Here is a 14,788-nt window from a genome sequence, read left to right as displayed (position 1 = left end):
TATTCAGAGTCCTCTGAGGGTAACGAATTTGAGGAATTCGAAAAGTACCGATTTGACCACAGTCAGACTATGAGCGGAGAAAGAACCGTGCGAGTAACGAAGCGTTTCAGACAGTAACGAAACGTTACTTCGAATGCCGTTGGTACCTGCTACTCAATAACGAACACATACGGCATGCAACAGCCGTACTCTGCAAAGAACTACGCTGGTGGAAGGCACTTAGCATCGTATCACATGTTTGGATTTCTTCTCAATCCGTTCCAGTATGGAGCGAGAGAAGAATGACAGCATAAACTCCTCTGCCCTCGCTGCAGTTAGTTTAGTCTTGTCTTCGCATCTCCTATGGGAGCGATACGGAGGGTACTCAAGAATATATCTGGGTTCTTTGTTTAATACCGTTTCTCGAAATTTTATGAGTAGGTTTCAGCGGGCTAATTGAAGTCTATCTTAAGGTGTCTGCCAATTCCGGTTTATTATCTTCTCTGTGGCGCCTTGCAATAAGTGAACCAAACTTGTGACCATTTCAGTCGTCCATCTTTGTATAGGTTCAATATGTTCTGTAAGTCCTATTTCATATGCATCTCTCAAACATGGGCAATGTCCTAAGACGGTGTGCACGAGTGATGAGTGGGCTACGTAGTCTCCTTCGCAGGGCTTGTTCACTGAATGTAATGAGATGTGATTTGTTTTCCAGATACATTTGAGGATGGAGTATGTATTTCGAAACAGACGATGATACTGTATGAATAATCAACCTCAATGAAGTTCAGCCTGAGGAAGTCTGTAGTTTTTTACATAATAAAATACACTGTCGATACGTGTCTACAAGACTTCATCGTAAACAACGGTGGAGAGATTAAAATCAGTTACTTAATATTTTCGATTCGAGACCAAATCAAACAGTTCCCTGGTACAGAAAGGCATGGAAATATCTCGAAGAAATTGGCATACAGTTGTGAGTCACACATGACCGCAACCTCTTCAGAGCAGCCGGCGTTTGGGACTTTCTGAGCTGACAAACGGCCAACAGGTGCGAAACTGACAAATGAAGATCATGATAAACATAGAGCATTGATCATAGCAACCGAATCAAGAGGAAAACCGACTAATGTCGGATTGCTGAATGAATGTTCAAGTGGCTACTAGGAAGCCGGATGGAGAGATCTTCGACGCAGAGGTAACTTCAACAGTGCACGAGGGAGGGACTCTCTCTGTTCACGATGTACATTGATGACCCAACGTATTGTGTTAGGTAACCTAAATGTTTTTGTCGACGAAGCAGTTACCTATTGTCATGTAGTACCTGAAAAAAATTAACAGTTATTCAAAGGGAGTTTGATAACATTTAAAACTAGAGTGCTGACTGACAACTTGCTTTAAATGTTCAGAAATAAAAAAATGTGCACTTCACGAGACGCTTAAAACCGTAGTATTTTATGACTACAATATCGACGGGTCACAATCGCAATCAGTGACTGCTTAAACATACTTGTATATAACATTTTATGAAGTATCAAACGGTGGAGAGATTGAAATCAGAAACCCAAGATAATGTATACACTCTTTGGAATTGAATACATGTATAATTAAAGCAGATAGAAATGAAAAGTTTTTGATGTCGTTTACATTAAGGTATAATTTGAGGTGTATATGTTCAAAATGAACACCTTCCACCGCAACGCATTGTCGACAATGACGTAGATCAAACCAACATACGAATTGTAATATTTCTGATGGAATATGATGGAAAGATTGCTGAGTTTGCTCTCTTATATCATACAGTGTTTGTGGTTTTGCGGCATGCACCACGTTCCACCGAGCGAGGTGGCGCAGTGGGTAGACACTGGACTCGCATTCGGGAGGACGACGGTTCAATCCCGGGTCCGGCCATCCTGATTTAGGTTTTCCGTGATTTCCCTAGATCACTCCAGGCAAATGCTGGGATGGTTCCTCTAAAAGGGCGCGGCCGACTTCCTTCCCCATCCTTCCTTAATCCGATGAGACCGATGACCACGCTGTCTGGTCTCCTTCCCCAAACAACCAACCAACCAACCACCACGTTCCTGACAGTACGCCAAAGCTAGATATCTAAAGAGTTTACACGCGATGATCGAGCTGGATACTTCTCTTCATTCTAACCGTCTCGAAGAGAATGTGTGTTTGACAAATTCCATCACTTGATGTTGAAAGTGAGCTGGCGCACCATTCTGTTAAAAGCAATGATTTTCATTGTCAAAAATACCGTTAAAATCTGGATTATCATGTGTAACACTTCTAGGTAAGAGTAATCTGTAACTGCCTCTTCGCGTACGGCCCAGTTAAACCTCAGACAATAGACCACACCTGAATCATGTTCCTGGTGGATTAAAGTGTCTTTCTTCAGTTACATACAGTGTTTCGTTATCCCAGTACACGCAGTTGTGAGTCCGCAAAATTCTGTAGAAACTAGCTTTTTCTGATCTCATAGTCACGAGAGTACTGCCTCACAGTTCTTTTCGGGAATGTGTGTACGCCTGAATCACTGCATCAACATTTCTGTTGTCTGTTGAACATCTTTTCTTCCGCTACCTCCCTTCTTCACATCATACACCACCCCATCTACTTCGAACTTGTATCACGTTCGCACAATGAAAGTAGTGGTGTTCCGCATTCAACTCTCCCTTGACGTCCAACCTCACTCTTATTCTGTTTTTTCCAGTAACACTTTAGCGTCCATTTCCGTCCTTCAAACGACAACGCCGTGTTTATTTCCAATTCTGCAACAATCGGAAGCGGGCTCATTACCCACAAAACAGAAATGATTTCTATTTACTATAATGAAAGAGAGATTCGGACTTCAAAGAGCGTGTACATTTTTTTTAGCTATGAGACAATGTAGTCAGAATACACAGAAATTATTTACAAAACATTCTAGAATGTTGCTCAAATTTGTGGAGCTCATATGAAATAGATCTAGTAAGGGATACTGAACACACACAAGCAAGTGAAGCAAGAAGATTCATAGACCTGTTTGTTCGATAGGAAAGTGCCGCAAAAAACATGAAAAAAGTGAAATGGAAAATGTTTGAGGATAGACGCTAATTGTCTTGTAGACACTCCTTACAGTGTTTCACGAACCGGTATTAAGCAGTGTTGCCAAACCAAAGTTTTTTAGAGCTAACTCTAGCTTCTTTATGATAACATGTTGATGTCACATAAGTTACTTAGCTGCTACGACTTTTTTCACAGTCATGTCGCTTTTGTCTGGCTTTCTTTTTCTTGACTATAGGAACGCATTAAAATCCATGTCGACTGAAGGAAAATTATTTCCACTGAACTAATATTTCAAAACATGCTTTAAGTTTAAAATATCATGAAAATTATTATTAGGTTGAATTAAAAAGCACAACAGAGCAAACTAAAGCTGTGTTGGCGTGTGTCCTGGGCTCGTCAGAATACACGTAAACAAGAACAAAAATAGAAGTACGAAGTACAAACGGCTGAGAGAATTTCTGGAAATGCAGCATAGGTGACATCAGCGAAGTATCGCAACTTCACAGTACTAAAGCACCCTGTTCTAAGCAAAGCAGACTGATTTAGGCAGGACGAATCAGAAGTCGTACGCTTCACAGCTTCAATAAACAATGTGCCAGCGACTGAACTAAGCACAAGAACAGGGAACATCTATTCAGTCCAGTAGTTTGCTAAGATATCAACCTCACTAGAACGCACAGAATTCTGTGTGGACCAGGACTATATATACTCATGCTCATAAATTAAGGATAATGCTGATACATGGTGAAACAATGCTCTGGTGGGCGGTTTGCAGGTTTAAATTACCTCAGGGTATGACCATGCCGTGCATTTGAGCTGCAGTCGTCGCACTGTAGCGCTGGCAGCAGTCCACATACGCAGAGTACGGTGCAGGGAGTAAGTGTGCGACGTTGTCAGACGTGCTAATGGTGACTGTGTGTTCAAAATGGCTCAAAGAACACATATTGATGACGTTATGAGGGGTAGAATACTAGAGGGACTAGAGGCTGGTCAAACATAGCAGGTAGTAGCACGGGCCCTCCGTGTGCCACAAAGTGTGATCTCAAGATTACGGCAACAATTCCGGCAGACAGGAAACGTGTCCAGGCACTACAGTACGGGACATCCACAATGTACAACACTACAAGAAGACCGATATCTCACCATCAGTGCCCACAGACAGCCACAGGGTACTGCAGGTAGCCTTGCCTGGGACCTTAACGCAGCCACTGGAACAGTTGTCTCCAGACACACAGTTTGCAGACGACTGAACAGACATGGTTTATTCACCTGGAGACCTGCAAGGTGCATTCCACTGAACCCTGGTCACAGGAGAGCCCGTAAAGCCCGTAAAGCCTGGTAAAGCAAGGTCATTGGAACAGTGGTCCCAGGTTAAGTTCACGGTCGAGTCCAGGTATAGTCTGAACAATGATTGTCGCCGGGTTTTCATCTGGCGTGAACCAGGAACGAGATACCAACCCCTTAATGTCCTTGAAAAGTATCTGTATGGAGGTCATGGTTTGATGGTGTGGTGTCACTGAACCCTGGTCACAGGAGAGCCCGTAAAGCCCGTAAAGCCTGGTAAAGCAAGGTCATTGGAACAGTGGTCCCAGGTTAAGTTCACGGTCGAGTCCAGGTATAGTCTGAACAATGATTGTCGCCGGGTTTTCATCTGGCATGAACCAGGAACGAGATACCAACCCCTTAATGTCCTTGAAAAGTATCTGTATGGAGGTCATGGTTTGATGGTGTGGTGTGGGATTATGATTGGTACACATAAACCCCTGCATGTCTTTGGCAGAGGAACTGTAACAGGTCAGGTGTATCGGGACGTCATTTTGCACCAGTATGTCCGCCTTTTCAGGGGTGCAGTGGGTCCCACCTTCCTCCTGATGGATGATAACGCAAGGCCCCACCGAGCTGCCATCGTGGAGGAGTACCTTGAAACAAAAGATATCAGGCGAATGCAGTGGCCTGCCTATTCTCCAGACCTAAACCCCATCAAGCACGTTTGGAATGCTCTCGGTCGACGTATCGCTGCATGTCTTCAAACCCCTATGACACTTCAGTAGCTCCGACAGGCACTGGTGCAAGAATGGGAGGCTATACCCCTGCAGGTGCTCGACCACCTGATCCAGAGTATGCCAACCCGTTGCGTGGCCTGTGTACGTGTTCATGGTGATCATATCCCATATTGATGTTGGGGTACATGCACAGGAAACAGCGGCATTTTGCATCATATGTGTTTCGGGACAATTTTCTCAACTTATCACCAATACCATGGATTTACTGATCTGTGTCATGTGTGTTCCCTATGTGCCTATGCTAATAGCGCCAGTTTTGTGTAGTGCCATGTTATGTGGCATCACATTTTGCAATTATCCTTAATTTATGACCGTGTGTGTGTGTGTGTGTGTGTGTGTGTGTGTGTGTGTGTAAGAAAAACATGAATTATGTGATTTTATTTTTTTGGGAAGTGACAGTTAAAGCTTTATGATGATCCCAAATAGGTTAGTGAGGTCCTAATGTTTCCATTTTGCCATTTTCTGAGTATGTTAGTGAGATTCTATTATCTGTGTGTGCAGGGACGCACTCATCACGTGCGTGGTGAACACACTGACCAGCCTGGTGGCAGGCTGTGTGACTTTCTCCATCCTGGGCTTTGTGGCATCTGAGAAGGGCGCCGAGGTGGCCGACGTGGTGCGTAGCGGGCCAGGGCTTGTGTTCCTCACCTACCCAGAGGTCGTGCTGCAGCTGCCCGGGGCACCAGCCTGGGCTGCAGTCTTCTTCTTCATGCTCGTTGTGAGTATCTGGGGCGTTTCCCACACCAATAATGTGACACTTCCTGCGACATAAAAAAATAGCTAGGTTTTTCGTTTTATTTGCTGCTGTTCAATGTCTTCATATGCTGGGCCAAAATGCTCATACCTCACATACAAAAGTCCACAGTAAATTATTGTTCATAGGTGAATCATTGTCTATAGCCAGGGACAAAAGTAGTGTAAGGCAGTGCAGTCGAAGTGCGTGCGATTGGCACAGTTTCAGTGATGGAGCAGCTTTGGGACAGGTCCAAAAATGACGAAGGGTAAAGGGAAAGAAGAAGATTGGGGGCGAAGTAGGAGCGGAGGAGAAGTAGAAAAAAAAAACAACAGGAAGGAAATTGATGGAGAGTACAAAAACATATACAGGGCAGAGAAGTATGTAAGAGAATCTTGACGAGAATCAGATTGGGTTGTAATGAGCAACACTTTCATAAGACCTTCTATTTACTCTTGAAGACACTCGGCACAACGGCTAACAAAAAACCGTACAAATTGAATGTGCTTGACTAGCATTGACAGCTTTCCATCACTGCCAACTTAGCCTGACTTTGCTGGAAGACAGCACTAAGTTCAGCATGCCATCTGCTTTTGTACATGAATGTAAATATGAGACACAGAGTTAACAACACAAGAAATGAAACTCACATCAGTTTACTGAGGATGGCACAGGACTGTGACAACATTGTCAGTGTGTAATACGTTGTATATCGGTCTGAGGTTGGTAGTGACACTAAACACATGAGTGATCAAAGTGATACAGTATCTCAAGCAAAGAGATAAAACACCTCTGTCCCTTTGTGCAGGACTTTCATTGATTCTGTGTTGAGAGTCTGCTTAGAAGGCACAGTTAGTTAGTTACTTCCCATGATACAGAAACACTTTATTCCTGTTTTCAGCAACTAGATGGAAGCACTCATCACACCAAGTCCGTCAGTGTAATGAAAGTATGAGAATGTTTTGTGTCTGTTGTTTTGTTTATTATGGACGCACATTGATTGGCAATGAGACAATGAAGAAGGATGAATGGTGGGCTCCATGTGGTTCCCAAGTCGTGCAGTGATTGTAAACCATAAAATTACCAAATATGCAGCAAGTCAATCTATGTTATGTTTGACCTCTGCTTAAGACAGTATTACTACACAGGGCGCATATTGGTTGAAAGCACCAATGATGGCTTTAATCAGTTGAAACTGATTTGCAAAAGTGAATAAATAAAACATGATTTTGTGACTGGTTGCTGCATATTTGGTAATTTTAATGAAAAAGGAATCACATTAGTTTTGCATGCAGTGCGACATTAGGCTAAAGTGACTTTGGTGATGGTGACTCTTATGTTGCATAATGATATCGGCAATTCCTTGACATTGGTTACAGCCAATCTGGTGATAGTGTATGGTAGCCCCTGAAGATCACTGAATCTAATGATATGAGAAAAGATCAACGTGTTCACAGGCAGCGGTGTTGCAGAGGAGAAGGACCACACATTTGCCACTACAGCATACAACACAAGAAGTGGTGTGTGGGAAGCTGGCTGAAAATGGGAGACATTTGAAAAATAACTTTGATATGGATGAACAAATGTAATAACTCCTTTTACTTGTGGAGAGTTGCACTTGTCCAAACACACTGTCACCAACTGGCACACTTTTTGTGTTTGATTGCATTACTAATGATGATGTACTTGGGGATGAGGGAACAGTTGTAGAAATTGACAAATTCATGTTTGAGACATGAAAGTTTCAGAGGATGAAATATGTTTTTTGATAGATGGATGTTCAGAGAAGCTGAGAGTGAAAGCAAGAAACATTTAATTGAAACTGTCCCTGAAAGAAACAAATGTGTCATTCTGAACATGCTGAAGAAATATGAGCCACTTGGAACTATTGTAATTTGTGATTGTTTCCAGTCTTATGACTGCTTATCAGAGGTAGGGTTTATACATATGTTGCTGAACCACAAAATGCACTTTAAAGATCCAATTACACATGTGCCCACAAGCAGTATGATGTAAAGAGCCCATGGTCCATAGTCAAAAGTTATTTAATGGACTCAATAAATGCAAGAACATCTTTAATTTTTTTTTTGAGCATATGTGACATAGGAGTGGAGCAATGACGAAGATTTATTTATAAAAGCAGGCCACAGAGTCTATAATCCAGAGTAAGTCTTTGTGTTTTCTTCCTCTTTTCTTTTTTAAAATCACTTCTTCAGTTACAATAATTCTTTTTTATCTCAGTTTGTTGATTTTTAACAATAATGTTTTCTTCTCAGATGTCAAAATTCCTGAATTATGATTACCTTGTGTAGCATAAACTGAGATATATATCTGTCTTTGCAATAACCTACGTGTACTTCCTATTTTTGATTTTGCTGAATATTCTGATGATGTGGTTAAATTCTAACCCAATGTTATTCAGTCTGTAAATTGTTGTTCAGTCTGTACATTGAGAAAGCAGTAATGGAAACCAAAGGAAAAATCTGGAGAGGGAATTAATGTTCAGAGAGAAGAAATAAAAGCTCTGAGGTTTGCCAACAACATTGTAATTCTGTCAGATACAACAAAATGAAGGACTTGGAAGAGCAATTAAATGAAATAATGAATTAATGAATGAAATCAACTGCCCGAATTGACAAAAAAATTGAAAAAAATTCAAGAGCTTGTGCTCACAGACCATCAACAGACAATTGATCAACTGTCAGAGGTTAGTGGGTTATCTTGAAGCTTGGTTAATGGAGGATTTGGGAATGAAAAGGGCTGCTGGCAAGTTTGTTCCCCAGGTTCTGACTGATAATCAAAAGGAACATCTAGTTGCAAAATGTTGTGCCTTGAAACAACAACCTGAAACTGATCCAGATTTTCTGTCAAATGTGATGAGTCATGATGCTATGGTTACAACTTAGGAACAAAACAACAGACAAGTCAATGGAAGATATCATCACACCCCGTCTAAAAAAATGTCATCAAGTCAAATCAAACATCAAAACAGTGCTGATTTGCTTTTTTGATGCCATCGGCATAGCTCATTCAGAGTTGTTTCTCCCAGCTCAGACTGTCAATAAAACATTTTATTTGCAAGTTTTAAAAAGATTGAGCAACAGTGTTTGCCAAAAAAGCCCGATTTGTGGCAGACAGGAGACTGATTCTTCCACCACGACAATGCACCTGCATGCAGACCCATCTCTGTTGGACAGTTTTTGGCTAAAATGGCATGGTTCCATTGCGTCATGCATCTTACTTGCCTGACCTGACTCTGTGTGACTCTTTCTTACTCTCACACATGAAAAGGGGCATGAAAGGATGCCAGTTTGACAACATTGAAGAAGTCAAGAAAAAAATTAGGGAGGAGCTGTCAGCCATTTCTAAAGAAATTGTTTTGAACAGTGGAAGCACCAGTGGGACATATCTATTAGTTGTAATGGAGAGTATTTTGAAGGGAATAAGGTTGTTTTGTAAACAATTTGAAAACATGTAGCTTTTAAAGAACAATTTTTTTTTGTTGTACCCTCTCTTATATAGACGAGTCTCCTGTACATTATGTGAATGATTTATATGTGTACATATCAAACAATGAAAAATCCAGCATGGAATGTAACAATATCACAAAAAGGATTATTGCTACTCTCCATATAGTGGAGATACTGAGTCACAGATTGGCACAATGAAAAAGACTGTGTTTGTGTGTGTATGTTGTTTATCTTTGACAAAGGCCTTGTTGGCCATAACCTCACATTCTGACAGTCTTTTTTTTGCCTACCTGCGACTCAGCATCTCCACTATATGGTGAGTAGCAACCATCCTTTTCATAATATTGTTTCATATATGTACATGATGAGACAATGAAATTCTTAATCTGATGATGCTTTCTGTACATTATTTGGATCTTAATCAGTGCCAACAATTGTTTCCCTTAGTTTGTTATCTTTTATGTGCATTTAAATTGTAAATTTCCATCTATTGTAGTTAGCCATACCAGCCAATTTTTCAAAATTGAGCAGCAATTGTCTGCTCAAACCCTCTTAAATAGGCTCAGCTAGTTCAACAAATAAATCTTAAAATTTTCTTCACAATATACGATGCCACCATGTTGAACATGCACAAAATACAGGAACTCATGAGTAAAAATCACAACCACAACAAGTGATGCCACACTGATTTTTGCAATCTTGATTTATAGATTCTGAATTAATTGTACTGTGTCAATGTAGGAAGTTTTCTAACTCTTCCTGATCTCATAAAATATTGGATATTGATGCCAATCAGTCCTTTAAGATATAAAAAAATTGGCCTAATAATGAGTGAAATTCACATATATCATATTGCCTGGAACACAGATTATTGAAACTATTTATTCTGGGACTTTTACAAAACAGACAAAAGATGAAAACAAACTATAACTGTACAAGCTGTCAGCAAAGACAACGCAAAGTCATTTCCAAAAAACATCGCCAGCCACACTATTACTACTAAGACAGAATTAATAATTTTACTCTGCTACTCTCAGCCATGTTACACTCTGACAATCTCATATAATTCTAGATTTGTAAATTGGATCTAATTTTAGGAACCTCACACACGTTCCTTTTCTCCAATCACTGATAACACCAAAAATGTCTGCTGTTCACAGTAAGTAAAAGAAAACCAAAGGCATGAAGTTCAAAAATTACTGTTACTTCACACTTTCTTTTTCACTCCCAACTGTCACTGTTCACTCAGTACCACTAAAGACTTGAGCATTTGGAAACTTGCCACCAAGTCCATGATAAATCACAATTTCACATTCCAAAAATCCATTGCTCTTGCCTACTTGCCTTTTACATCCTACATCTTTGCTTTAATCTGCACTCCTGTCTCATTACACTTATGTGCTGTCACCTCCCAACAAGCATGAATTTGATCAATTGTACTAGGCAAAACATGAACTTCCTTTTAAACAAATTCAGTGCATTTAACAGTGCAGTTCAAGGGCTCCATACTGATCTTGGATCTTTGGCATCAATTACAGATAAATCATACCTCAGTTATTGCAAGGATACCCAAACCTCATTAATTGTATACTCAGTCAAATAAACTGATGCATACAATCTTGGTGTCCTGAAAAATTCATGAACTTCCATTTACATCCTTAGCAGACATTTTGAATGAATTAGCTAGCATTCCATGTACCTTTATTTAAGACTTTGTTATTTTATTCTAATGTGGCTAAATCATTAATGAATATTCCATTTTGTCTTTTCAATTAAGAAATTCCATGTTCACTTATTTGGGACTAAGTTTATTGTAATTACAGACCACAAATCACTGGTAGCAGTTCTCAGGCTTCACCCAAGTCTTTCAGAATGTGCAACAGAACAGCTCCAGTATTGGGCACTTTTCGTCACCTCCTACATTTATATCATTAAATACAAGCTGACATCACAACACACAAGTGTGGATGCTCTACCTCGCTTACTCTCAGGAACAGACCCCTTGTTTCCACAAAGATGTGGAATGGGGGCAAACCTTGGACAAGTTTCCCATTACAACTGAATGAATCACTGCAGACATGCACCATGACCCAATCTTACAGTGACTGATGCAGTGTTTGCTCGTTGTGTGGCCCACTACTTTACCAAGAAAACCAATCCTCATGAGCTCCATGCCTTGGCTTGCCTCTGTCATCAGTGATGTCTTCCTGACAGGCACTGTATCATCATCCTGGATGGCCTGCAGCCTCAGATTTTGAACTACTCCATTGTGGGTGCTGGGGAATGTTATGAATGAAAGCACTAGTGCAGCAACACACTTACTTGTCTGGTTTAAACAAGAACGTGGAAGTCACGGTGTGCAGCTCTCCGACCTATGCTCAACATCAGGCCTTTCCACTGCAGTCTTTTTCCCCTTGTTCCACTCCTTATTGCCCTGGGACTACATTCATTTGGACTTTGCAGGACCTTTTTTGGGTTCTGTGTAGTTAGCAGTCATGGATGCTTACTCTGATTATCTACACTCCTGGAAATGGAAAAAAGAACACATTGACACCGGTGTGTCAGACCCACCATACTTGCTCCAGACACTGCGAGAGGGCTGTACAAGCAATGATCACACGCACGGCACAGCGGACACACCAGGAACCGCGGTGTTGGCCGTCGAATGGCGCTAGCTGCGCAGCATTTGTGCACCGCCGCCGTCAGTGTCAGCCAGTTTGCCGTGGCATACGGAGCTCCATCGCAGTCTTTAACACTGGTAGCATGCCGCGACAGCGTGGACGTGAACCGTATGTGCAGTTGACGGACTTTGAGCGAGGGCGTATAGTGGGCATGCGGGAGGCCGGGTGGACGTACCGCCGAATTGCTCAACACGTGGGGCGTGAGGTCTCCACAGTACATCGATGTTGTTGCCAGTGGTCGGCGGAAGGTGCACGTGCCCGTCGACCTGGGACCGGACCGCAGCGACGCACGGATGCACGCCAAGACCGTAGGATCCTACGCAGTGCCGTAGGGGACCGCACCGCCACTTCCCAGCAAATTAGGGACACTGTTGCTCCTGGGGTATCAGCGAGGACCATTCCATGAAGCTGGGCTACGATCCCGCACACCGTTAGGCCGTCTTCCGCTCACGCCCCAACATCGTGCAGCCCGCCTCCAGTGGTGTCGCGACAGGCGTGAATGGAGGGGTGAATGGAGATGTGTCGTCTTCAGCGATGAGAGTCGCTTCTGCCTTGGTGCCAATGATGGTCGTATGCGTGTTTGGCGCCGTGCAGGTGAGCGCCACAATCAGGACTGCATACGACCGAGGCACACAGGGCCAACTCCCGGCATCATGGTGTGGGGAGCGATCTCCTACACTGGCCGTACACCACTGGTGATCGTCGAGGGGACACTGAATAGTGCACGGTACATCCAAACCATCATTGAACCCATCGTTCTACCATTCCTAGACCGGCAAGGGAACTTGCTGTTCCAACAGGACAATGCACGTCCGCATGTATCCCGTGCCACCCAACGTGCTCTAGAAGGTGTAAGTCAACTACCCTGGCCAGCAAGATCTCCGGATCTGTCCCCCATTGAGCATGTTTGGGACTGGATGAAGCGTCGTCTCACACGGTCTGCACGTCCAGCACGAACGCTGGTCCAACTGAGGCGCCAGGTGGAAATGGCATGGCAAGCCGTTCCACAGGACTACATCCAGCATCTCTACGATCGTCTCCATGGGAGAATAGCAGCCTGCATTGCTGCGAAAGGTGGATATACACTGTACTAGTGCCGACATTGTGCATGCTCTGTTGCCTGTGTCTATGTGCCTGTGGTTCTGTCAGTGTGATCATGTGATGTATCTGACCCCAGGAATGTGTCAATAAAGTTTCCCCTTCCTGGGACAATGAATTCATGGTGTTCTTATTTCAATTTCCAGGAGTGTATATGTGGACAGCATGGCACCCAGCCACAATGGACACCATAGTTAACACACTAATCCAGAATCTAGCCATCGAAGGGCATCATATCAGACAATGGGCTCCAACTTATGGAAATAGCTTTTAACCCCATTGTGCCTCCAATAGCAGAAAACAACTTGTTAGTCCACCATATCAGCCATTCTCCAATGGTAAGCAGAACATGTGGTGTGGATGTTTAAGAAGCAAATGTTGAAGGCCACCATCACAGCAGCACTCACAATCTTCACAAATCTATACATGACCACTTCTATCCACAACTGTAGCCTGTCAGAGCTCCTCTATGGGAGACAACCACAGAATCTTCTACATCTCTTGGCCCCACAGCCCCAGGAAACCCAGGGGTCTGACACACCTGGTGATATCCACTGGGCTCAGCTGTATGGGCACATTCATAAGGGGCAAAAAGTACATGGATGCTGGCTACAGTGGTTGCCACCCACAGAGCATTATGACTGCCAAGTGTTTGGACCACTGTCTTCCCAGACAGCTCTGTCCATGCCAGTTGAATGCACTACTGTAGATGCCACAACTTCACCAATATAACTTATGTTCCAGAACACCAGAAGCATAGCCATATTGCACTGCTGGTTGTTGGTCTCTGTTTCACTATGTCTTGTTTCTCTTTTGGATTACTTGTTTGTTTTTAGTGCTGTCTTCACTGTCCGTTTTCCTCATTGTCTTCCGTCACTGCTAAGCAATCTGCCATTGGCAGCTCCAACCAGTCGGCCAATATCAGCAGGTTACCTGGGTTGTTCCTGTTCTTGTGTCAAATTCCAGTCACAATAGACAGCAGGTAACAACAAAGCCCAGATAACAGTCCAAGAGAATACCATGTAGCCCATGGTCATTATCACTAAGTACACTGAAGAGCTTGCTGTAAACATTCCCTGGCCGTGACAAGTGGTCTGCGGCAGACCTTGAATCTTCTGTTGGTGTTTTCCAGATGACCTGATGCTGGCAAATGTATCCTCCATGTCACATGAAGTGACCTTGTTGACTATGTGAATAGTTATATTGGCTGCCCCATTGATATATCCGGCACATTTACAAGAGATTCCTAACTGTCTACTACTCATTTCAGTAATACTAGGGATTCCTTCAACTTTGTTCCACAAATAATACCATTTCATTCAACCAATAGCTCCTTAAATCAAATCTTAAATGCAGGCTGACACATGTGCAACTTCTAGTCTCATGGTGTTGACCTAGCCATTTAAAACTATCAGATCCAACTAATCCTCCCACTATAATTCTATGAACATTCACCTGACAATAAGCTTGCACAAGCTCTAACCTGCTAGCTATCCAACAGAAAGTCACAGTAGACCAATATTACTAATTGGCTGAAAATGAGGCTGCATGCCTAAACAATCTTCCAGTCATTCTCGCCTACACTTATGCTGTGTAGAGCTCTGTGGGAGCTGATTCCTTACATTTAGTATTAAATCTATTTAAACCAAACACCATGTTTAATTACACTTCTAAGTTCTTTACATAGTTTGCTCTTAAGAAACAAAATTT

The 14,788-nt window shown here is 42.5% G+C and overlaps 1 protein-coding gene across 1 annotated transcript in view; it reads left to right on the top strand.

Moving 5' to 3' along the window:
* Nucleotides 1–14,788, top strand: part of LOC126175673 (sodium- and chloride-dependent GABA transporter 1-like) — a 159,183-nt gene that overhangs the window by 105,901 nt on the left and 38,494 nt on the right. Inside the window, exon 8 of the mRNA XM_049922597.1 lies at nucleotides 5,598–5,814. Coding sequence (XP_049778554.1) covers nucleotides 5,598–5,814 — 217 coding nt within the window. The remainder of the gene's footprint in view (nucleotides 1–5,597; nucleotides 5,815–14,788) is intronic.

The sequence above is a fragment of the Schistocerca cancellata genome, chromosome 3 (assembly GCF_023864275.1).
Source record: "Schistocerca cancellata isolate TAMUIC-IGC-003103 chromosome 3, iqSchCanc2.1, whole genome shotgun sequence".
NCBI lineage: Eukaryota > Metazoa > Arthropoda > Insecta > Orthoptera > Acrididae > Schistocerca > Schistocerca cancellata.
The sequence above is the reverse complement of the archived record's forward strand: the minus strand, read 5'-3'. Positions and strand labels throughout refer to the sequence as shown.